At 57.4% G+C, this 25,193-nt stretch overlaps 1 protein-coding gene and 1 long non-coding RNA gene across 2 annotated transcripts; both read right to left on the minus strand.

Moving 5' to 3' along the window:
• Positions 1–321: 321 nt before the first annotated feature.
• gtf2h4 (general transcription factor IIH, polypeptide 4) lies at positions 322–14,160 on the minus strand. The gene is made up of 14 exons (XM_088908240.1): positions 13,862–14,160; positions 12,640–12,757; positions 11,757–11,861; positions 10,826–10,957; positions 10,304–10,400; positions 9,759–9,847; positions 9,549–9,657; positions 8,729–8,797; positions 7,628–7,711; positions 7,332–7,464; positions 3,702–3,832; positions 1,634–1,681; positions 1,456–1,534; positions 322–1,197 (listed from the first exon to the last, which is right to left on the minus strand). The coding sequence occupies exons 2-14, from the start codon at positions 12,753–12,755 to the stop codon at positions 1,025–1,027; spliced, it is 1,365 nt and encodes a 454-aa protein (XP_088764366.1). The 5' UTR covers positions 12,756–12,757; positions 13,862–14,160; the 3' UTR covers positions 322–1,024.
• Positions 14,161–20,895: 6,735 nt separating this feature from the next.
• LOC148813445 (uncharacterized) lies at positions 20,896–21,871 on the minus strand. Its single transcript, XR_016086228.1, has 3 exons — positions 21,814–21,871; positions 21,571–21,623; positions 20,896–21,047 (listed from the first exon to the last, which is right to left on the minus strand). It is a non-coding gene; the product is annotated as an uncharacterized LOC148813445 (long non-coding RNA).
• Positions 21,872–25,193: the final 3,322 nt, after the last annotated feature.

Below are 25,193 nucleotides of genomic sequence, written 5' to 3' on the forward strand. Positions count from 1 at the left end.
GCTGGGTGAGCTCCTCCAGTCAGGACAGGAGGCTCTTCTGTACACAGAGGGGGGTGGCTGTGGGAACAAGCCGCCCAGCCCTGTGGTTGAATTTTAATTGATCTTACACTAATACTGCACTACAGCATAGTGAGGAAAACTTTACACTGTGCCGGCTGGAACAGTATAATATTATAGGAGAGTGTCCTTGACTAATAAGACTATCTCTGGGGTCCCCGGCACCAGGATTGGGGACCCCTGAGCTATGAGACTCACTGGACTGAAGTCACATGTGACCGAAGAGTCAGGAACAGTAAAGAAGGAGATCAGCTGAGCCATCAGTAATCCCACCAGTGGTTTAATGAGCAGGAAAGCACCAGGTTCACATGAAAGGGAGCCCCATGAACCTCAATCGGCCGCCCCCCCAACCTTGTGAACCCCTCTCTGGCGTCCCGCAGGCCCCTGTATCCCCCTCTCCGAGCTGGGGCGCCCCTCCAGGGACACATCCCCGATCCTGCTCCTGCTGCCCCGGAGACCTGCCTGACACTCCCAAGCTCCTGCTTGTCCCTCTGCTTCTCCCCGTCAAAGATCCACCCCCCTGGGGGTCAGAGGTCACCACCACCCCTCCCTCCCTCCCTCCCTCCACACCCCCAACACCCCCCTGGGGGTCAGAGGTCACCACCACCCCTCCCTCCCTCCCTCCACAGCCCCAACACCCCTCTGGGGGTCAGAGGTCACCAACACCCCCCTGGGGGTCAGAGGTCACCACCACCCCTCCATCCCTCCCTCCACAGCCTCAACGCCCCCCTGGGGGTCAGAGGTCACTACCACCCCTCCACAGCCTCAACGACCCCCTGGGGGTCAGGGGTCACCACCTACCCTCCCTCCACCCGAGCCCCAACACCCCTTTGGGTCATAACCACCCCTCCCAGCCCCACCACATCCCCCCCAGGGGTCAGAATCTGCCCCAAGCCTCCCTCTCCACAGCCCCCAGGGGTCAGAATCTGCCCCAAGCCTCCCTCTCCACCCCCCCCCGGGAGCCCTCTCAGCTGCTGTGCTTCTGCCTCTTCCAGAATTTCTTGACGTCGCTGTGTCCAGCGGGAGTGACCACCATCACCCTCCGCTGGGCGCTGTGCCACACCAGCACACCCAGACCCCTGGCCCGCTCACACAGCACCTCGAAATCCGCCTGGGAGAGGAACTGGTTATACAGCACCCCTGCAGAGAGAGAGAGGGGTTCATACAGACACACTGACTGGACACTCCAGTACATGAACACTGCACTGAGAGAGAGAGGGGTTCATACAGACACACTGACTGGACACTCCAGTACATGAACACTGCACTGAGAGAGAGAGGGGTTCATACAGACACACTGACTGGACACTCCAGTACATGAACACTGCACTGAGAGAGAGAGAGGGGTTCATACAGACACACTGACTGGACACTCCAGTACATGAACACTGCACTCACCTTCAGTGAACTGCAGCCTGTCCCTCTCCAGCTCCCACAGCCTGATCTGGTCTGTGATCGTCGGGGGCAGGACTGGCGTCTGGGAAACAGGCAGAAGGGGGGAAGGGGGTTAGACAAGTAGGGGGCGGCGATACGGACTCTCGGTTGGTTCAGTGAGGAGGTACACCTCAGCCCCTACCTGCTTGAGCATGACAGGGTGAGCTCTGGTCCGGAGGAAATGGATGATCTGGAAGAGGAGAGGGGCACAGTGAGAGCAGTCCGCCAGCCTGCAGTGTCGTGTGACAAGATATGTGTGTGTGCGTGTGTGTGGTGAGTTATATTCCTGCACTCGCCTGTGCAGACAGCCCTGCACTGGGCTATTCTGCACTGTACCTGTACTGCACTCACCTGTGCAGACAGCAAAGCACTGGGCTATTCTGCACTGCACCTGTACTGCACTCACCTGTGCAAACAGCACTGCACTGGGCTATTCTGCACTGCACCTGTACTGCACTCACCTGTGCAAACAGCACTGCACTGGGCTATTCTGCACTCACCTGTGCACACAGTACTGCACTGGGCTATTCTGCACTGTACCTGTACTGCACTCGCCTGTGCAGACAGCCCTGCACTGGGCTATTCTGCACTGTACCTGTACTGCACTCACCTATGCAGACAGCACTGCACTGGGCTATTCTGCACTGTACCTGTACTGCACTCACCTGTGCAGACAGCACTGCAGTGGGCTATTCTGCACTGTACCTGTACTGCACTCGCCTGTGCAGACAGCACTGCAGTGGGCTATTCTGCACTGTACCTGTACTGCACTCGCCTGTACAGACAGCCCTACACTGGGCTATTCTGCACTCACCTGTGCACACAGTACTGCACTGGGCTATTCTGCACTGTTCCTGTACTGCACTCGCCTGTGCAGACAGCCCTGCACTGGGCTATTCTGCACTGTACCTGTACTGCACTCACCTGTGCAGACAGCACTGCAGTGGGCTATTCTGCACTGTACCTGTACTGCACTCGCCTGTGCAGACAGCACTGCAGTGGGCTATTCTGCACTGTACCTGTACTGCACTCGCCTGTACAGACAGCCTTACACTGGGCTATTCTGCACTCACCTGTGCACACAGTACTCTGCACTGGGCTATTCTACACTGTACCTGTACTGCACTCGCCTGTACAGACAGCCCTGCACTGGGCTATTCTGCACTGTACCTGTACTGCACTCGCCTGTGCAGACAGCACTGCAGTGGGCTGTTCTGCACTGTACCTGTACTGCACTCGCCTGTGCAGACAGCACTGCAGTGGGCTATTCTGCACTCACCTGTGCACACAGTACTGCACTGGGCTATTCTGCACTGTACCTGTACTGCACTCGCTTGTGCAGACAGCCCTGCACTGGGCTATTCTGCACTGTACCTGTACTGCACTCGCCTGTGCAGACAGCACTGCAGTGGGCTGTTCTGCACTGTACCTGTACTGCACTCGCCTGTGCAGACAGCACTGCAGTGGGCTATTCTGCACTCACCTGTGCACACAGTACTGCACTGGGCTATTCTGCACTGTACCTGTACTGCACTCGCCTGTGCAGACAGCCCTGCACTGGGCTATTCTGCACTGTACCTGTACTGCACTCACCTGTGCAGACAGCACTACACTGGGCTATTCTGCACTGTTCCTGTACTGCACTCGCCTGTGTAGACAGCCCTACACTGGGCTATTCTGCACTCACCTGTGCGCACAGTACTGCACTGGGCTATTCTGCACTGTACCTGTACTGCACTCGCCTGTGCAGACAGCACTACACTGGGCTATTCTGCACTGTTCCTGTACTGCACTCGCCTGTGTAGACAGCCCTACACTGGGCTATTCTGCACTCACCTGTGCAGACAGCACTACACTGGGCTATTCTGCACTGTACCTGTACTGCACTCGCCTGTGCAGACAGCACTGCAGTGGGCTATTCTGCACTCACCTGTGCACACAGCACTGCACTGGGCTATTCTGCACTGTACCTGTACTGCACTCGCCTGTGTAGACAGCCCTGCACTGGGCTATTCTGCACTCACCTGTGCACACAGCACTGCACTGGGCTATTCTGCACTCACCTGTGCAGACAGCCCTGCACTGGGCTATTCTGCACTGTACCTGTACTGCACTCGCCTGTGCAGACAGCACTACACTGGGCTATGAAATGAGCAGACAGCACTGCACTGGGCTATTCTGCACTGTGCCCGTACAGTGGGCGGCCGTACCTGCTGGGCGGTGATGCCGTTGGCGATGGCCTGCTGGACGCTCTCCCGGGTGATCTGGGCCACCACCAGGTTGGGGAACCGGTAGAGCATCTCGCTGAAGAGCGCCACCAGCGCGATCTGCAGCTCCGAGTCTGGGGCGGGGCAAACATACACGCACGGGTGGGCGTCAAGTCCACGGGTCCCCCCCAACATCACCCCCTTAACCCAGCTGGAGAAGCAGCTCGCACCCGGGTCTGCTCAGAGATCAGAGGCTCAGCGGGGCCGGGCTGGGCCCGCACTGGGATGGGAGAGACCCTCTGGGCAAAACCAGGTCTCTGCTGTAAGTGTGGGGGTGGACCAGTAGGTGGCGCTTCGGGGAAGTGGTAGGTAGACCAGCGTGGGGAGCTCGTTCATCGGGACCTAAGTTTCCTGTACTGTACCAGTATGGGCCCAGGGATCAATACTGGACTTGGGGTGCTACGTGTGTGGAGTTTGCATGTGCTCCCCACGTTTGTGCGGGGTCACTGGTGCAGAACGATCGCTGTGCGTCTCCCAGGTGGGGTTACTGGTGCAGAACGATCGCTGTGCGTCTCCCAGGTGGGGTTACTGGTGCAGAACGATCGCTGGGCGTCTCCCAGGTGGGGTTACTGGTGCAAAACGATCGCTGGGCGTCTCCCAGGTGGGCTTACTGGTGCAGAACGATCACTGAGTGTCTCCCAGGTGGGCTTACTGGTGCAGAACGATCACTGAGTGTCTCCCAGGTGGGGAGGAAGAGGGACTCCTACAATATGTACATGCACTCCAAGATCTGTTACCATAAACAGTGCTGATACAAGCAAAAATAGATTATTATTAACGAGTCCAGTCCAGTGTGCATATTCAATAGGACTGCCATCGTAAGAAATGCATAGATATGGTCTCCAGCTGGGGTCTTGGCTCAGCTGTGGTCAAAAATTTCTGACTAAATATTTCTTACAGTCAACAAGCAGAGAAGAATAGATTTTCAACCTGGGAGGATCAAGACTTCTGGTGCACTTGGATATGTCCCATTACACCATGCAGATCACCATGCAAAAACACCACAGGAACTCTTAACAAACCAATGTCAGTATGATCTTAGAACTGGGTAATAACTCATCCAGCTCCCAGTCCAGTCAGTCCAGTCCAGCCTGGGGAGTCTCAGACTGCTCTGTCAGTGTCACTGGAGTCTGATTATAATCCCAGTGAATCACTAGTCCAGCTCCCAGTCCAGTCAGTCCAGTCTAGCCTGGAGAGTCTCAGACTGCTCTGTCAGTGTCACTGGAGTCTGATTATAATCCCAGTGAATCACTAGTCCAGCTCCCAGTCCAGTCAGTCCAGTCCAGCCTGGAGAGTCTCAGACTGCTCTGTCAGTGTCACTGGAGTCTGATTAGAATCCCAGTGAATCAATAATCCAGCTCCCAGTCCAGTGCAGCCTGGAGAGTCTCAGACTGCTCTGTCAGTGTCACTGGAGTCTGATTATAATCCCAGTTCATAACTAATCCAGCTCCCAGTCCAGTCAGTCCAGTCCAGCCTGGAGAGTCTCAGACTGCTCTGTCAGTGTCACTGGAGTCTGATTATAATCCCAGTGAATCACTAATCCAGCTCCCAGTCCAGTCAGTCCAGTCCAGCCTGGAGAGTCTCAGACTGCTCTGTCAGTGTCACTGGAGTCTGATTATAATCCCAGTGAATCACTAATCCAGCTCCCAGTCCAGTCAGTCCAGTCCAGCCTGGAGAGTCTCAGACTGCTCTGTCAGTGTCACTGGAGTCTGATTATAATCCCAGTGAATCACTAATCCAGCTCCCAGTCCAGTCAGTCCAGTCTAGCCTGGAGAGTCTCAGATTGCTCTGTCAGTGTCACTGGAGTCTGATTATAATCCCAGTTCAGAACTAATCCAGCTCCCAGTCCAGTCAGTCCAGTCCAGCCTGGAGAGTCTCAGACTGCTCTGTCAGTGTCACTGGAGTCTGATTATAATCCCAGTTCAGAACTAATCCAGCTCCCAGTCCAGTCAGTCCAGTCCAGCCTGGAGAGTCTCAGACTGCTCTGTCAGTGTCACTGGAGTCTGATTATAATCCCAGTTCAGAACTAATCCAGCTCCCAGTCCAGTCAGTCCAGTCCAGCCTGGAGAGTCTCAGACTGCTCTGTCAGTGTCAGTGGAGTCTGATTATAATCCCAGTGAATCAATAATCCAGCTCCCAGTCCAGTCAGTCCAGTCCAGCCTGGAGAGTCTCAGACTGCTCTGTCAGTGTCACTGGAGTCTGATTATAATCCCAGTGAATCAATAATCCAGCTCCCAGTCCAGTCCAGCCTGGAGAGTCTCAGACTGCTCTGTCAGTGTCACTGGAGTCTGATTATAATCCCAGTTCAGAACTAATCCAGCTCCCAGTCCAGTCAGTCCAGTCCAGCCTGGAGAGTCTCAGACTGCTCTGTCAGTGTCACTGGAGTCTGATTATAATCCCAGTGAAGAACTAATCCAGCTCCCAGTCCAGTCAGTCCAGTCCAGCCTGGAGAGTCTCAGACTGCTCTGTCAGTGTCAGTGGAGTCTGATTATAATCCCAGTGAATCAATAATACAGCTCCCAGTCCAGTCAGTCCAGTCCAGCCTGGAGAGTCTCAGACTGCTCTGTCAGTGTCAGTGGAGTCTGATTATAATCCCAGTGAATCAATAATCCAGCTCCCAGTCCAGTCAGTCCAGTCCAGCCTGGAGAGTCTCAGACTGCTCTGTCAGTGTCAGTGGAGTCTGATTATAATCCCAGTTCAGAACTAATCCAGCTCCCAGTCCAGCCAGTCCAGTCCAGCCTAGAGAGTCTCAGACTGCTCTGTCAGTGTCAGTGGAGTCTGATTATAATCCCAGTGAATCAATAATCCAGCTCCCAGTCCAGTCAGTCCAGTCCAGCCTGGAGAGTCTCAGACTGCTCTGTCAGTGTCACTGGAGTCTGATTATAATCCCAGTGAATCAATAATCCAGCTCCCAGTCCAGTCCAGCCTGGAGAGTCTCAGACTGCTCTGTCAGTGTCACTGGAGTCTGATTATAATCCCAGTTCAGAACTAATCCAGCTCCCAGTCCAGTCAGTCCAGTCCAGCCTGGAGAGTCTCAGACTGCTCTGTCAGTGTCACTGGAGTCTGATTATAATCCCAGTGAAGAACTAATCCAGCTCCCAGTCCAGTCAGTCCAGTCCAGCCTGGAGAGTCTCAGACTGCTCTGTCAGTGTCAGTGGAGTCTGATTATAATCCCAGTGAATCAATAATACAGCTCCCAGTCCAGTCAGTCCAGTCCAGCCTGGAGAGTCTCAGACTGCTCTGTCAGTGTCAGTGGAGTCTGATTATAATCCCAGTGAATCAATAATCCAGCTCCCAGTCCAGTCAGTCCAGTCCAGCCTGGAGAGTCTCAGACTGCTCTGTCAGTGTCAGTGGAGTCTGATTATAATCCCAGTTCAGAACTAATCCAGCTCCCAGTCCAGCCAGTCCAGTCCAGCCTAGAGAGTCTCAGACTGCTCTGTCAGTGTCAGTGGAGTCTGATTATAATCCCAGTGAATCAATAATCCAGCTCCCAGTCCAGCCAGTCCAGTCCCGCGTTTATCAAACTGCTCTGAGTCACAGGAAGTGACATCAGCGCCCCCTCCACAGGCTGACCTGTGTAGGCGTAGACGCGGTAGTTGGTCTCCACGACGATGAACCCAGAGGAGTGGGCGTCGACCGCCGTCGCCGTGACGCCGGAGGCCAGCGTGATCGCCAGGCGGGTGGGGTAATACCTCCGGGACTTCCTCTGGGAAGAGGGGCCCAGACACGGAGGAGGATGTCGGGGACAGATGTGGAAGCAAAGACAACAGAGTCAGCGAGGACATGAGGGGGGTCAGGCTCGGAGAGCTCCGGCCGTTCCCCCGTCAGTCTGGCCAGTTAAAACCCCAACCGATCTCAACCACCCTCACCTTCCTCTGGAAGACCAGCCCGAACTCCCTCAGGTGCTGCAGGAAGGTCAGCAGGGAATCACTCATCCCCTCTACTGAGTAATCCTGAAACACAGAGACACACACACTGACCCCTCCAGGACCGGGACTGGACAACCCTGCTTTAAAGACCCCTGGAGACTCTGCAGACACACACACTGACCCCTCCAGGACCAGGACTGGACAGCTCTGCTTTAAAGACCCATGGAGACTCTGCAGACACACACACTGACCCCTCCAGGACCAGGACTGGACAGCCCTGCTTTAAAGACCCCTGGAGACTCTGCAGACACACGCACACACTGACCCCTCCAGGACCAGGACTGGACAGCCCTGCTTTAAAGACCCCTGGAGACTCTGCAGACACACACACACACTGACCCCTCCAGGACCAGGACTGGACAGCCCTGCTTTAAAGACCCCTGGAGACTCTGCAGACACACACACACACACTGACCCCTCCAGGACCAGGACTGGACAGCCCTGCTTTAAAGACCCCTGGAGACTCTGCAGACACACACACACACACTGACCCCTCCAGGACCAGGACTGGACAGCCCTGCTTTAAAGACCCCTGGAGACTCTGCAGACACACACACACACACTGACCCCTCCAGGACCAGGACTGGACAGCCCTGCTTTAAAGACCCCTGGAGACTCTGCAGACACACACACACACTGACCCCTCCAGGACCAGGACTGGGCAGCCCTGCTTTAAAGACCCCTGGAGACTCTGCAGACACACACACACTGACCCCTCCGGGACCAGGATGTCCTGACTGGAGGATCTCATCCAGATGTATCTTTAGAGAAGCCAGAGTACCGGCTTCATCAACATGGCTGAACAGATCATGCCCCACTCCCACCACCCTCTGTGTACAGATCTGCATGTAAAGATCTCATCCAGCTGTTCCTGAAGCTCTGTGAAGCAGGTGTGAGCAGGATTCTTTCCTGAAACGTTTTAAAATGCAATCTTGGGTTTACAGGAGCCTGAGCTTTTAAAAACTACTGAAAGTACAGAAAAGCAGATTTACAGAGCACTTCTAACAGCAGGTGATGCTTTAAAACTAGAGGAGTACTCACACGACCCAGAGTGGAGAAACTGAGCTGAAACAGGAAGGAGAGAATCTCAACCAGGTCCATACTCCGAGCCTGAGAGAGAGAGAGAGAGAGAGGGGTTCATACAGACACACTGACTGGACACTCCAGTACATGAACACTGCACTGAGAGAGAGAGGGGTTCATACACACACACTGACTGGACACTCCAGTACATGAACACTGCACTGAGAGAGAGAGGGGTTCATACACACACACTGACTGGACACTCCAGTACATGAACACTGCAATGAGAGAGAGGGGTTCATACAGACACACTGACTGGACACTCCAGTACATGAACACTGCACTGAGAGAGAGAGGGGTTCATACACACACACTGACTGGACACTCCAGTACATGAACACTGCACTGAGAGAGAGAGGGGTTCATACAGACACCCTGACTGGACACTCCAGTACATGAACACTGCACTGAGAGAGAGAGGGGTTCATACAGACACCCTGACTGGACACTCCAGTACATGAACACTGCAATGAGAGAGAGGGGTTCATACAGACACACTGACTGGACACTCCAGTACATGAACACTGCACTGAGAGAGAGAGGGGTTCATACACACACACTGACTGGACACTCCAGTACATGAACACTGCACTGAGAGAGAGAGGGGTTCATACAGACACACTGACTGGACACTCCAGTACATGAACACTGCACTGAGAGAGAGAGGGGTTCATACAGACACACTGACTGGACACTCCAGTACATGAACACTGCACTGAGAGAGAGAGGGGTTCAGACAGACACACTGATGGACACACAGAGAGAGAAGGGGGGTCACCTGGGCAGTCTTGAGGTACTGGAGAGTGAAGTACCAGAGCTGGGAGGCAGTGTCCAGCAGGAGGAACTGAAAGCCAGCGGAGGTGATACAGGGGGCGTCTCCCGCCTCGCTGGGGGTGGGAAGGGCGTGGAGAGAGTGACAGTGGGGTATCAGTCACGTGCCCAGTTAAAACACCCCCGTCTGTGGCCCCCCGCCCGGGCGGCCCCTCACCTCCTCATCAGGCCGGCCTGCGTGAGCAGCTGGGCCAGGTCCTGGCTGACCGCCGCGCTGGGGGAGCCCACCATGAAGTGCAGGATCACCTGCGGAGAGGGGTCAGGGGTCAGGGGTCAGGGGGTCAGGGGGTCACCCCTGGTCAGGTACGGTGCTGGCAGGGAGCAGGGGGTGGAGGGTTCGAATCTCAGCGCCCTGCCAGCTCACGGATGCTGCACCCCCCCCCCCCCCCCCCGATGCGAGGGCAAGAGTGGGAACTGTAGCCAAGCACTTTCAACTCTCCGCTCTCCTGTACACAGAGGGTGGCGGGGGTGGGGAACAGGCTCCCAGCCCTGTGGTTGAAGCCGATACCCCGGCTTCTCTCCAGACACAGCTGGGTGAGCTCCTCCAGTCAGGACAGGAGGCTCTACTGTACACAGAGGGGGGCGGGGGTGGGGAACAAGCTACCCAGCCCTGTGGTTGATGCCCCTCCTCCCCCGGCCCGGCCCGGCCCGGCCCGGCCCGCCCCCCGAGGCCCAGCAGGACCCCCCGGTGTGTCGGGGTACCTCCCAGCGCTCCATGGCGTACTTGTCCAGGGACTCGATGTCGCGGGCGTGCTTGTCGGGTCCCAGCTGGCTGGCGTCGTCCGCCCAGGCCTTTCCACTGGGGAGAGAGGGGTCAAGGACAGCAAGTCACCCCGAGACACCGCAGGGCACCCCCGAGACACCGCAGGGCCCCGCAGGACACCCAAGAGACACCGCAGGGCCCCGCAGGACACCCAAGAGACACCGCAGGACACCCAAGAGACACCGCAGGGCCACGCAGGACACCCCCGAGACACCGCAGAGCCCTCCCATGTCACCCCGAGACACCGCAGGGCCCCGCAGGGCACCCCCGAGACACTGCAGGGCCACACAGGGCACCCCCGAGACACCGCAGGGCTCCGCAGGGCACCCCTGAGACACCGCAGGGCTCCGCAGGGCACCCCCGAGACACCGCAGAGCCGTCCCATGTCACCCCGATACACCACAGGACACCCCAATAGTTCCACAGAGCTTCACAGCTCCCCCCGAGCCCCCCTCACTCACCCCCCCAGCAGGGCGATGCGCAGGTTGTCCTTGAAGATGGCGTTAAGGATGTTTCCCTGGAGACCCCCCGGGAGCTGCTGGCTGTGCCAGAGCCTGAGACCCGACAGCACGGACACACAGCTCTCATGATCCCTGGAGAGAGAGACACACAGACCCAGAGCTCACACAGCACGGACACACAGCTCTCATGATCCCTGGAGAGAGAGACACACAGACCCAGAGCTCACACAGCACGGACACACAGCTCTCATGATCCCTGGAGAGAGAGACACACAGACCCAGAGCTCACACAGCACGGACACACAGCTCTCATGATCCCTGGAGAGAGAGACACACAGACCCAGAGCTCACACAGCACGGACACACAGCTCTCATGATCCCTGGAGAGAGAGACACGCAGACCCAGAGCTCACACAGCACGGACACACAGCTCTCATGATCCCTGGAGAGAGAGACACACAGACCCAGAGCTCACACAGCACGGACACACAGCTCTCATGATCCCTGGAGAGAGAAACACGCAGACCCAGAGCTCACACAGCACGGACACACAGCTCTCATGATCCCTGGAGAGAGAGACACACAGACCCAGAGCTCACACAGCACGGACACACAGCTCTCATGATCCCTGGAGAGAGAGACACACAGACCCAGAGCTCACACAGCACGGACACACAGCTCTCATGATCCCTGGAGAGAGAGACACACAGACCCAGAGCTCACACAGCACGGACACACAGCTCTCATGATCCCTGGAGAGAGAGACACGCAGACCCAGAGCTCACACAGCACGGACACACAGCTCTCATGATCCCTGGAGAGAGAGACAGAGAGAGTGTGCGCGTGTGTGCGCGTCTGTCTGCGCCTGTGTGTGACCAGGAATGCCCGTAGCCACGACGACGACCTCTGCCCCCCCCCCCGCCCCACTCACTCCTGGTGGTCCTTCTTCACCCACAGCGCCAGGGCGGCCTGCGGGAGGGGCTGGTCGAGGAACAGCATCCGCATCACGTAGTTCTTGGCCAGCGGGGGCAGCTCCCTGGGGGGGGGACCGAGAGTTAATCCATCAGCGGACCCCACAATCGGTCAGTTCAGCCATCGCGACTGTCGGTATCACCCCGAAACTGATCACTGGCCCCCGGAGCCCCAGCAGGTGTGAGCCTGGCCAGTACCTGGAGGGGAGACTCCTGGGAGGAGAGCTGAGGCTGCTGCTGGGAGAGGGGTGAGTGGGGCCAGCAGGGGGCGCTCTCACCCTGCGGTCTGTGTGGGTCCTGCTGCCCCAGTATAGTGACGGGGGACACTGGACTGTAAACAGGCACCGTCCTTCGGATGAGACGTCAAACCGAGGTCCTGACTCTCTGTGCTCATTAACAATCCCGGGGTGTCTCTCGAGAAGAGTAGGGGTGTCACCCCAGTGTCCTGGCCTGATTCCCCCCCTGGTCTTGACCCATCATGGCCTCCTAATCACCCCCCTCTCTGAACTGGCTCCATCCCTCTGCTCTCCTCCCCACTGAGAGCTGCTGTGTGCTGAGCGGACTGGAGCATCATCCAGGTGGGGTACACACTGGGGGGGGCTGGAGGGGATCCCCCTGACCTGGGAAGAGCTCCGAGGGGAGGGTCCAGCAAGGCGCTATATAACCCTAAGGAAATACCCACTGACTACCCTGTGCACTGTGACCCACTGATGGGCATCACGGTGCTGGAGTCTGCGCAGCTCTGACCTGTGAAGAGCTCTGAGGGGAGGGTCCAGCGAGGCGCTATATGAGCGTGAGGATTATCATTCTGAATTATCGACCAGCCGAGCGAGCGGGCGTTACCTGAAGACGGCCAGGCAGGTGGCGGGGTGGTTGTAGAGCCGGTCCAGGATGTCGGGGCTCAGCTCCTTCAGGTACTCATGCAGGTTCTTACACTGCAGCTGGACTCGCAGCTTCATGGCTGAGGGGACGAGACGGGCCAACCACTAGACACTGCAGACACACTGACCCCTCCAGGAGCAGGACTGGACAGCCCTGCTTTAAAGACCCCTGGAGACTCTGCAGACACACACACACACTGACCCCTCCAGGACCAGGACTGGACAGCCCTGCTTTAAAGACCCCTGGAGACTCTGCAGACACACACACACTGACCCCTCCAGGAGCAGGACTGGACAGCCCTGCTTTAAAGACCCCTGGAGACTCTGCAGACACACACACACACTGACCCCTCCAGGACCAGGACTGGACAGCCCTGCTTTAAAGACCCCTGGAGACTCTGCAGACACACACACACACTGACCCCTCCAGGACCAGGACTGGACAGCCCTGCTTTAAAGACCCCTGGAGACTCTGCAGACACACACACACTGACCCCTCCAGGACCAGGACTGGACAGCCCTGCTTTAAAGACCCCTGGAGACTCTGCAGACACACACACACACTGACCCCTCCAGGACCAGGACTGGACAGCCCTGCTTTAAAGACCCCTGGAGACTCTGCAGACACACACACACTGACCCCTCCAGGACCAGGACTGGACAGCCCTGCTTTAAAGACCCCTGGAGACTCTGCAGACACACACACACACTGACCCCTCCAGGACCAGGACTGGACAGCCCTGCTTTAAAGACCCCTGGAGACTCTGCAGACACACACACACTGACCCCTCCAGGACCAGGACTGGACAGCCCTGCTTTAAAGACCCCTGGAGACTCTGCAGACACACACACACACTGACCCCTCCAGGACCAGGACTGGACAGCCCTGCTTTCAAGACCCCTGGAGACTCTGCAGACACACACACACACACACTGACCCCTCCAGGACCAGGACTGGACAGCCCTGCTTTAAAGACCCCTGGAGACTCTGCAGACACACACACACACTGACCCCTCCAGGACCAGGACTGGACAGCCCTGCTTTAAAGACCCCTGGAGACACTGCAGACACACACACACACACACTGACCCCTCCAGGACCAGGCGAACACCCTACAGGTTCAACACTTGGATGGAGGAGCCGCTGAGGCTGCGATCTGGGTGTGAATAAAGCGGTCGCTTACCGTGTGTCTGCAGAAGTCGCGGAGGACAACTCAAATGATGTAATAAAATAAAAGCAAAAAGCAAAAAGAGTCCGTCAGCCGCCTCGCTGGGGGGGGGGTTTGTTTTTTAATCCTCCGCCATGTGTGGCGCTTCCCAGAGAGAGCCGGGATCACGTAACGTCCCACGCATGAACGTCTTGCAGGGAGAAAGTATGTGACTGACAGGAAGTTTACACCCGCCTGTGAAATAAGAGTATAAAACTCTCCCGCTTCTGTGAGCCTCACGCAGCCTCACGCAGGCAGGCAGGCAGGCAGGCGAGGGAGCGGTGACGTCAGCGCAGCCCCCCCCGCCTCCCTCCAAAACAACCAACGAGCTCGGCGGCCGAGGAAAGAGCGGCGCCCGCGAGTCCTCCCTCCGCCCGCGGGCGCCCCCTAGGCTGGCGGAGTGGCGGCGCCACGGGTCACCGCCGCGCTGCGTGTTAATAAGCGAGTGTAAATGTTATTGTAAAGGCACGGGGGGGGGGGGGTTAGAAAGAGGAGGAGGGCAAACCAGGGACCTTAGACTGTAAATCGAAGGCCCCGCAATTTTCAGAGCGCCCCGTCAGTGTGTCATGCCATCGGTGAGGACGACAGCGGTCCTTCTGAGGACACAGAGGGTGGTGGGGGTGGGGAACAAGCTCTTCTGTACACAATGGGCACACAGTGTGTACAGAAGATTCCTTCACCATGTCAGTGTGGGGCACTCCCTTCAGACTGAAGAGACTCAGTTCCTGCAGCCTGTCAGCGCGGGACACTCCCTTCAGACTGAAGAGACTCAGTTCCTTCACCATGTCAGTGCGGGACGCTCCCTTTAGATTAAAGAGACTCAGTTCCTTCACCATGTCAGTGTGGGAATCTCCCTTCAGACTAAAGAGACTCAGTTCCTCCAGCCTGACAGTGTGGGACACTTCTTTCAGACTGAAGAGACTCAGTTCCTCCAGCCTGTCAGTATGGGACACTCCCTTCAGACTGAAGAGACTCAGTTCCTCCAGCCTGTCAGTGCGGGGCACTCCCTTCAGACTGAAGAGACTCAGTTCCTCCAGCCTGTCAGTGCGGGACACTCCCTTCAGACTAAAGAGACTCAGTTCCTCCAGCCTGACAGTGTGGGACACTTCTTTCAGACTGAAGAGACTCAGTTCCTCCAGCCTGTCAGTATGGGACACTCCCTTCAGACTGAAGAGACTCAGTTCCTCCAGCCTGTCAGTGCGGGGCACTCCCTTCAGACTGAAGAGACTCAGTTCCTCCAGCCTGTCAGTGCGGGACACTCCCTTCAGACTAAAGAGACTCAGTTCCTCCAGCCTGACAGTGTGGGACACTTCTTTCAGACTGAAGAGACTCAGTTCCTCCAGCCTGTCAGTATGGGACACTCCCTTCAGACTGAAGAGACTCAGTTCCTCCAGCCTGTCAGTGCGGGGCACTCCCTTCAGACTGAAGAGACTCAGTTCCTCCAGCCTGTCAGTGCGGGACACTCCCTTCAGACTAAAGAGACTCAGTTCCTCCAGCCTGACAGTGTGGGACACTTCTTTCAGACTGAAGAGACTCAGTTCCTCCAGCCTGTCAGTATGGGACACTCCCTTCAGACTGAAGAGACTCAGTTCCTCCAGCCTGTCAGTGCGGGGCACTCCCTTCAGACTGAAGAGACTCAGTTCCTCCAGCCTGTCAGTGCGGGACACTCCCTTCAGACTAAAGAGACTCAGTTCCTCCAGCCTGTGTGAGACACTCCCTTCAGACTGAAGAGACTCAGTTCCTCCAGCCTGTCAGTGCAGGACGCTCCCTTCAAACTGAAGAGACTCAGTTCCTGCAGCCTGTCAGTGTGGGACGCTCCCTTCAGACTGAAGAGACTCAGTTCCTCCAGCCTGTGTGAGAATCTCCCTTCAGACTAAAGAGACTCAGTTCCTGCAGCCTGTCAGTGTGAGACACTCCCTTCAGACTGAAGAGACTCAGTTCCTCCAGCCTGTCAGTATGGGACACTCCCTTCAGACTAAAGAGACTCAGTTCCTCCAGCCCGTCAGTGCTGGACAGTGTCAGGCCCTTTACATTTATACCCACCTACACACTCAGACGCATCAGTAAAAACAAAAAAGCTGATCGTCTTGCCTTGATCTGTATTTTTTTTTTCACTGCAACGTGCGTTTTTGTGCAAACGACCCGGGTCTGTACGGAGCTGGGGAAGATCCCGTTTAGGAACCCGCGTGACAGGTCCACGCGTGGCTTGGGCACGCGTGTGCCCACACACAGCAGAGACAGACAACCAGAGCAGCAGAGCTTTTTCTTCCCTCAGGGCCGCAGCTGCAGGCAGGGATCTAGAAAAAACAACACAGCGTCTTCGCTGGCGGCGGCGAGAGCTGTTTCCACGCACGCACACCCACCCACTCACCCACCGCGCGTACCAGCCAGTAACCGTCTCGTCTCGGGGGGGGGGGACCTCCGATGGAAATTTGTGTGGCCGGGTGACAGAACCGCAGCGTGCGCGCGGTGCCCTCCACGCCGGCTGCTCTCACGCCCCCGCGTGGCACCGAGAGGGTGAGACAACAGCGTCAGCCCACACCAGGGCAGGCGTGGGCGGCGGAACAAAACAACATCTACAGCCCGGCCGGGCCGCGCTCATAAGGGAGAGTAGACCCACCGAGACTGGGCGCTGCTCCAATCAGAAACGTCTGTTTCCCCCCTATTTTTTTATAGCCAAAAAAAAAACTGTCTGTGGTTGCCTTTCAGTGAACCAATCAGGAGTGTCTGTGGTTGCCTTTCAGTGAACCAATCAGCAGCATCCCTGCTTACCTTTCAGAGAACCAATCAGGAGTGTCTCTGGTCCCCTCTGGTCACCTTTCAGAGAACCAATCAGCAGTGTCCCTGCTTACCTTTCAGAGAACCAATCAGCAGTGTCTCTGGTCACCTCTGGTCACCTTTCAGAGCACCAATCAGAAGTGTCTCTGGTCACCTCTGGTCACCTTTCAGAGAACCAATCAGCAGTGTCTCTGGTCACCTCTGGTCACCTTTCAGAGAACCAATCAGCAGTGTCTCTGGTCACCTCTGGTCACCTTTCAGAGAACCAATCAGGAGTGTCTCTGGTCACCTCTGGTCACCTTTCAGAGCACCAATCCGGAGTGTCTCTGGTCACCTCTGGTCACCTTTCAGAGAACCAATCAGCAGTGTCTCTGGTCACCTCTGGTCACCTTTCAGAGCACCAATCAGCAGTGTCTCTGGTCACCTCTGGTCACCTTTCAGAGCACCAATCCGGAGTGTCTCTGGTCACCTCTGGTCACCTTTCAGAGCACCAATCAGCAGTGTCTCTGGTCACCTCTGGTCACCTTTCAGAGCACCAATCAGCAGTGTCTCTGGTCACCTCTGGTCACCTTTCAGAGCACCAATCTGGAGGGTCTCTGGTCACCTCTGGTCACCTTTCAGAGCACCAATCCGGAGTGTTTCTGGTCACCTCTGGTCACCTTTCAGAGCACCAATCTGGAGGGTCTCTGGTCACCTTTCAGAGCACCAATCAGGAGTGTCTCTGGTCACCTCTGGTCACCTTTCAGAGAACCAATCCGGAGTGTCTCTGGTCACCTCTGGTCACCTTTCAGAGCACCACTCCGGAGTGTCTCTGCTCGCCTTTCAGGGGCTCGGTGGAGGGTGTCTGCGAGTTTCTCTCCTTCCCGAGACACTGAAACTGCGTCGATCTGTTTGGGGTTTAACGGGTGTAAGGACATGATCGTCATCAAGAGAGGTTTTCCTCGACGACTGTGTACTCGTCTCTCCTGTCCCCGATAACGGGCTAGGAGAACCTCCTCCGACTCGAGACCCCACGAAGAAACTTTTCGCTTTACGAGCGTGATTGATTCATGGACAAATTTCACGTATTTTTTGAGGAAGATAAATTTCCCCACAACTCGGCTTCTGAAACCTTTCGTTTCGCCCAGGAGGTGTGGAAAAGTGCGCTGGGGTTTCTGAACTAAGTGAGGAACTTAGCCTAAATTAAAAAAAAAAAATCGGCTTATGAGATATTTCTGAACTCTTTCGAAATACACGTTCGAGAGCCTCCTCGTCTCGACCCTGAAACTGCCCTCTTTAAAAGGGACCGATGGGTTACAACTCGTAGAATAGATGCCATGAAATGTCACGGCTCCGTCTCCTCCTCTCCCGCGTCCTCTGTAAGCCAATCGGGAGTGTCCATCATCGCCTATCTGTGAACCAATCAGGAGCGTGTGTGGTCTCCTCCACGAACCTATCAGGAGCGTCGGTGGTCTCCTCCATGAACCAATCAGGAGGGTCTATGGTCTCTTCCATGAACCAATCAGGAGCCCAGTCCCGAGACTCAGGGGCGTGTCTTCCGTGTCGCGGAAAGTCGTTATCTGCTGCGCGGGTAATTAATAATCGGTTTTTACCGAGGCTGTTAAACCACACCCAGAGAGAAAGAAAATCATGGAAAAGATGATATTCTTCCATCCCGTGTTAAAATTTGGAAACAAATGGGTTTTTGTTTTGAAACTTAAAAACATTTTATTACATACAAACGTTTCACAGGATTCGGAAGTATTGAAGTTTTCCCCTCCGGGTGTCGTGCTCCATGTCTCCAACTGAACGTCCCCCCCCCCCCAACTGGAGCCCAGCAGGTTTGAGCCTGGCCAGTACCTGGAGGGGAGACTCCTGGGAGAGCTGAGGCTGCTGCTGCTGCTGCTGGGAGAGGGGTTAGTGGGGCCAGCAGGGGGCGCTCTCACCCAGCTCACAGCCCCACTGGAGCCCAGCAGGTGTGAGTCTGGCCAGTACCTGGAGGGGAGACTCCTGGGAGGAGAGCTGAGGCTGCTGCTGGAAGAGGTGTGAGTGGGGCCAGCAGGGGGCGCTCTCACCCTGCGGTCTGTGTGGGGTCCTGCTGCCCCAGTATAGTGTCGGGGGGGGGGGGGCAACATGCAAACTCCACACAGACAGCACCCCAGCGCCTCAGTTGAACGCAGGGCCCCCAGCGATGCTGACTTCTGCCTCACCGTGCTGCTGCTGCTGCTGCTAGCACCCAGACACCCAAACTCACACCACATGAGCTCATCATCTAGGACAGGGGGGAAGGTGCGGTACTGCAGCCCACAGCCCCCGCTTCCCCAGGCGTGGGGCAGACCCGCCGTGTATAGCGCCGGACACGCAGCTACCCCGGATGTGGCGCGTCTGTCTGTACAGACCGATATCGATCTAGGCGCTGCTGGAAAAAAAAACAACGACAACAACTCGCGCGTGTCGAGATCAATAAAAAGCTGTGAACTCGACACGCGCATCTCGTGCTCACACGCAGTAAAACCACACGCGCCCCGCGTGGGCGGGCAGTAGCCGGAGCAGCGCGAGGCGAGGAGCCTGGCCTGAGCTCCTCCCACACAGCCGCACGAGACGGCGGCGCGAGCTGACACCCCCGCCCCCCGGAGTTGACCCCCATTGACCCCGGGCCCCTACGGCCAGCAAAACAAAAAACACGCACGTTTTTAAACCTGCAGAGACACGGACACCAGCTCCTCTGTCCCCACAGCCTCCCCCTCCGTGTCCGGGTGCGACGTCGTCTTCTAAACCCGAGCGGTTCTTCCGAACCTCAAAACCCCTTTTTTTGTTTGGTTCTAAAGCGCCGGTCCGGTCCGGTCCGGTCCGGTCCCCCCGGAGGAAGAGGGAGATGATGGAGACTGGAAAAGCGCCGGGGCTCGGACCTGCAGGACAGTCTCTCCCCCCCCCAGACCCGAGTCACAGCCGCCCCCCCTCTCCGGGGCTCGGCCTGCAGGACAGTCTCCCTCCCCCCCCCCAGACCCGAGTCACAGCCTCCCCCCCCTCTCCGGGGCTCGGCCCTGCAGGACCGTCTCCCTCCCCCCCCAGACCCGAGTCACAGCCCCCCCCCTCTCCGGGGCTCGGACCTGCAGGACCGTCTCTCCCCCCCCCCAGACCCGAGTCACAGCCGCCGCCCCCCCTCTCCGGGCAGGCAGGACAGTCTCTCCCCCCCCCCCAGACCCGAGTCACAGCCGCCCCCCCTCTCTCCGGGCAGGCAGGACAGTCTCTCTCCCCCCCCCCAGACCCGAGTCACAGCCGCCCCCCCTCTCCGGGCAGGCAGGACAGTCTCTCCCCCCCCCCCCCAGACCCGAGTCACAGCCGCCGCCCCTCTCCGGGCAGGCAGGACAGTCTCTCCCCCCCCCCCAGACCCGAGTCACAGCCGCCCCCCCTCTCTCCGGGCAGGCAGGACAGTCTCTCCCCCCCCCCAGACCCGGGTCACAGCCGCCCCCCCTCTCCGGGCAGGCAGGACAGTCTCTCCCCCCCCCCAGACCCGAGTCACAGCCGCCCCCCCCTCTCCGGGGCTCGGGCCGGCAGGACAGTCTCTCCCCCCCCAGACCCGAGTCACAGCCGCCGCCCCCCCTCTCCGGGCAGGCAGGACAGTCTCTCCCCCCCCCCAGACCCGAGTCACAGCCGCCCCCCCTCTCCGGGCAGGCAGGACAGTCTCTCTCCCCCCCCCAGACCCGGGTCACAGCCGCCCCCCCTCTCCGGGCAGGCAGGACAGTCTCTCTCCCCCCCCAGACCCGAGTCACAGCCGCCCCCCCCCTCTCCGGGCAGGCAGGACAGTCTCTCTCCCCCCCCAGACCCGAGTCACAGCCCCCCCCTCTCCGGGCAGGCAGGACAGTCTCTCCCCCCCCCCCAGACCCGAGTCACAGCCGCCGCCCCCCCTCTCCGGGCAGGCAGGACAGTCTCTCCCCCCCCCCAGACCCGAGTCACAGCCGCCCCCCCTCTCCGGGCAGGCAGGACAGTCTCTCCCCCCCCCAGACCCGAGTCACAGCCGCCGCCCCCCCTCTCCGGGCAGGCAGGACAGTCTCTCCCCCCCCCCAGACCCGAGTCACAGCCGCCGCCCCCCCTCTCCGGGCAGGCAGGACAGTCTCTCCCCCCCCCCAGACCCGAGTCACAGCCGCCGCCCCCCTCTCCGGGCAGGCAGGACAGTCTCTCCCCCCCCCCAGACCCGAGTCACAGCCGCCCCCCCTCTCCGGGCAGGCAGGACAGTCTCCCCCCCCCCAGACCCGAGTCACAGCCGCCGCCCCCCCTCTCCGGGCAGGCTGGAGATCTCCGAGTAGAGCCCCGGAGGCGGGGGCGGGGGCGCTGGCCCGGGACGCGGGCGGCCCGTCAGCACCGGCACCTCCACGGCGGCGTAGTCCGTGGTCCCGCCGTCTCCCTGCGAGGAGAGGAGACACGCACGCCCGGGCGTGAGAAAGACCGCCCTGTCCTTCCCGCTGCCCAGACCCCGCTGGTAGTAGCGACACCACGACCGGCTTTTCAAGCACGCACAACAACAGGAGACATAACGCTAATAAAGTCGTCTTTTTCTTTACTCACACGACAAGTACTTTAGCAAGTACTCACGCTGCCTGCGTCGTTTGTAATAAACTGTTAAGTATTATAACGGCGCGTTATTATGTACGTGAAATGAGGCGGTCCGGCAAGACCCCCGCGTTCGAGCGGTTTAAACTGGAGGTCGAAGTGCACAAATCTGAAAGCGGTGCGGATATTTTTTATTTAAGGGCGTTTAATCTTTTTTTTTTCACAGCTCGAATTGATGTAGTACTGTGCAACCCGCCGACGATCTTTTCCTGTCTCGACTTGCTGTAATGTGCTCTCGTTTGTATGGTGAATTGTGAAAAAATTTTTTTTTTGTGTGTGAAGCATAAATAATTTTTTTTAAAAATAACCCAACTCACGCTGCCCGCGTCTTCTCTCCGGGCCTGTCGTCGGTCCTCCGGAGACTCGTCCCCTGGGACGGAGGAGCAGAAAAATTAAAACAAGTACAGTTTCGTACCGGCTGCCCCCTGTTTCTACCGTCATATCTCGATATTGCACACAGCAAGGGCCTGAACTCGCACGGACCCGCGCAGGAGGAGGTGTGGGGGGGGGGTCTCTCCGTCTGTCCCCCTCAGCGGTCCACACCCCGGCCCCGTCCTCACCTGCTCTGCGCCGGAGGCGGTGGACCCAGGCGGCGCCGCCCAGCGCCAGCAGAACCGAGACCGCCGCAAGGCCGGCCAGCGAGGGCCAGCAGGCCGGGCAGCAGGCCGGGCAGTCCGGGGGGTCGGCGGCGGGGGGGCGGCTCTCTGTCGGGAGGACGACAACAGCAACAACACAAAACACACACAGACACACACACACAAACACGCGACGAAACAGGTGAGCAGGACGGAACCGGAGCTTGCGGGCGGTCTCTCCCCTTTCCCCCGCAGGAGAGTCAGGGGGGAGACAGACGACAATCACAACTAGTAATTAACCAGGGCGGGTTTATTCCACGCTGAAAAGGAAAGACACAACGTTTCGGCTGCGGAGCCGTCGACCGGGCTTCGGAATCAACCTTCACTTACACTAGAATAATAATAATAATAATAATAATAATAATAATAATAATAATAAACGCGACTCGAGGGTTCGGGAAGGCGTGGATGGTCTAATATGTTAACATATTCCCCCCCCCCCCACATTTAAAACACAAACACATCATAATACTTCTTATTATATTACCTTTACCTTTTTATATTGACACATATCAACTGAAATTTGCCAAATGATACGTTTTCCTGGTATTTTGTAAACGAGGGCCTTTCTTGTCGATTCGAGCGAACCGAGACTGGCGTCGACTGCCGGCGTGTTCGCGCGACGCCCACCCGCGAAGAAGTTTCCTCTCGCGCTCCGCAGCGGCCCCCGTGGGGTGGGTGGGTCGGTGGGGGGCGCGTTCGCTCTCCGCCGGGATTTCGAAAGGACGCCGAGAGACGGCTGTGTCCGGAGAGATGCCGGGGTACCGGCTTCAACCACACGGCTGGGCCAGCTTGTTCCCCACCCCCACCACCCTCTGTGTACAGTAGAGCCTCCTGTCCTGACTGGAGGAGCTCACCCAGCTGTGTCTGGAGAGAAGCCGGGGTATCGGCTTCAACCAGCTTGTTCCCCACCCCCGCCCTGGGCAGCTTGTTCCCCACCCCCGCCCCCCTCTGTGTACAGTAAAGCCTCCTGTCCTGACTGGAGGAGCTCACCCAGCTGTGTCTGGAGAGAAGCCGGGGTATCGGCTTCAACCACACGGACTGGGCAGCTTGTTCCCCACCCCACCACCCTCTGTGTACAGTAAAGCCTCCTGTCCTGACTGGAGGAGCTCACCCAGCTGTGTCTGGAGAGGAGCCCCAGGGTATCGGCTTCAACCACAGGGCTGGGCAGCTTGTTCCCCCCCCCGCCTCTCTTGGCGTAAGGACGCGCGGTCTCGGGACTCTCACCCTCACCCGCGGCGAAGCCGAGCCAGGTGGCGCTGCCGAGCCTCACGCCGGCGGCCCCAGCACTGGACGCGCAGTAGTACAGCCCCAGGTCGCGCTCCGAGGCGTTGGCCACCGCCAGGCTGAAGGTCCGATTGGCGGTGTCCAGCTCGGCGGAGAGACGCGGGTCCGAGCCCTCGGAGAAGCTCAGCAGGCCGCGGGACCCCCCGGTCCTCTCCTGCACCGACACCCAGAGGAACGGCGGCTCCCCGCGCCGGTGGGCGACCCACAGGGTCCGGCCCTCGTGCCTGACGTCACAGGGCAGGGTGACGTCGTCCCCCGGCCGGACCGTCCGCCGCGCGGGGCCCGCCCGGGCGCTGGACACTGCGGAGGGGGACAATAAAATAACTGTTTATTAAAACAACAATAAATAACAATTTCACACAAAAAAAAAACACACAGAAAAAGAACCAGGGCGAGGATGAAGATAATTCTGCCGAGATTTAAAGCTCTTTTTTTTTCCCCTCCAAAAATACATTACTTTTCTTCAGAAGAGCCTCTCCTGAACTGGTTCTGTTCTTCACCCCCTCTGCTGCTCTCAGTACCACCACCCACGCTCTCCTCTGTGTGCTGTCATTGTGTCTTATCTGGTGTAGTCTTCTTATTTATTGTTGTCGTCGTCCTGTAAAGCGCTTCGAGAAGCCATCTTTAAAGGCGCTATATAAAATAACGTTTATCATGATCATTATTAGTATAAAAGACACTCCGATACATTTATCTGCGAGAGCTGCAGCAGTACAGTGTGGATTTTGACAGGCCTGCACAGCGTTTTCTTTAAGCGTGTAAATGTGAATGGCAGAATTAAGGAGTCCGATCTGATGTTATACTTCGTATGGAAATGGCACAACCTCCGCTCTTCAAATTCTGCTCTCCTGTCTGTCCCCCCAAGCCCGTCTACACTCTAGGGGTGACAGGGTCTTCTCCTGCTGCGCCCCCAAAACTCTGGAACTCTCTCCCCCAGGATATCAGAAAGCCCCCTTCTCTCAGCTCCTGCCAATCCAGACTCCAAACCCTCTTCTTCAGAAGAGCCTCTCCTGAACTGGTCTCATCCTTCACCCCTCTGCTGCTCTCAGTACCACCACCCCCGTCTCCTCTGTGTGCTGTCATTGTGTCTTATCTGGTGTATTCTTCTTTATTTATTGTTGTCGTCGTCCTGTAAAGCGCTTCGAGAAGCCGCCTTTAAAAGGCGCTATATAAAATAAAGTTTTTTTTTTAAAATAATGATTATTACTTATTAATTAATCACGATGCCTCTAGAGCGCAGGGACGAGAGGAAGGAGGGAAGGCGCGCAGCACCAAGCCGCGGATAAATCAGACAGAGGCAGGAGTCTTGCGAGCGGTACAGCGGGCAGTGTTTGCTCGGGATGTTGAGTTCTGAGGTTTCACCGTGAAGTACGGAGATTATACAGACCCGAGGACCGCGGCGAGGAACACCTGCGCCCCCGACCAAAAAAAAAATAAAAATATATATATATTAAAAAAAAAATGCAGAAACTTTGGGCCGAGTCAAAAGAGACGAGGCGTCTTCTCGCTGGGGGGGGGGGGGAATAAAATCGGACCCCCCTCATTTTCACGACAAGACTCGGCTCCGGCTTCTGAATCCTCCCCCCCACCCCCCCTCCAAACAGCGGCGTTTTCGCGGTCTGAAAAATAGAAACGCCAGCCAAGTCTGGAGGAAAAGGGAGAGGTCCCCGAAGTCTCCTTCTCCTCCTCACGGTTACACGACCCCACGTCCACTCCTGAGGGGGGACGAAAAATCTGTCTCGTACCCCCCCCCCCCCCCGGTTCTGTGGAGACGTGTCACCGTCTGGAGTCGTGTGTCCCGGCCCAGGAAACGCGAGAGGAGTTTAAAAAAAAAAAAAAACCCCAAAAAAACCAGCAACTGAAGAGGAATTTAAAACAATTTGCTCGTTAATTTAAAAAATGTCCCTGCGTGGACAGGATCGGGACCGCGCCCGTGGAGAGCCGCGGTCTCGAGTTTCCCCGGCTCATACGTGAAAACAAAAATCAGATGGACCAAAAAAAAAACGCACTAATCTACA

Source organism: Atractosteus spatula, assembly GCF_055471065.1.
Source record: "Atractosteus spatula isolate fAtrSpa1 chromosome 10 unlocalized genomic scaffold, fAtrSpa1.hap1 SUPER_10_unloc_1, whole genome shotgun sequence".
Classification (NCBI taxonomy): Eukaryota; Metazoa; Chordata; class Actinopteri; order Semionotiformes; family Lepisosteidae; genus Atractosteus; species Atractosteus spatula.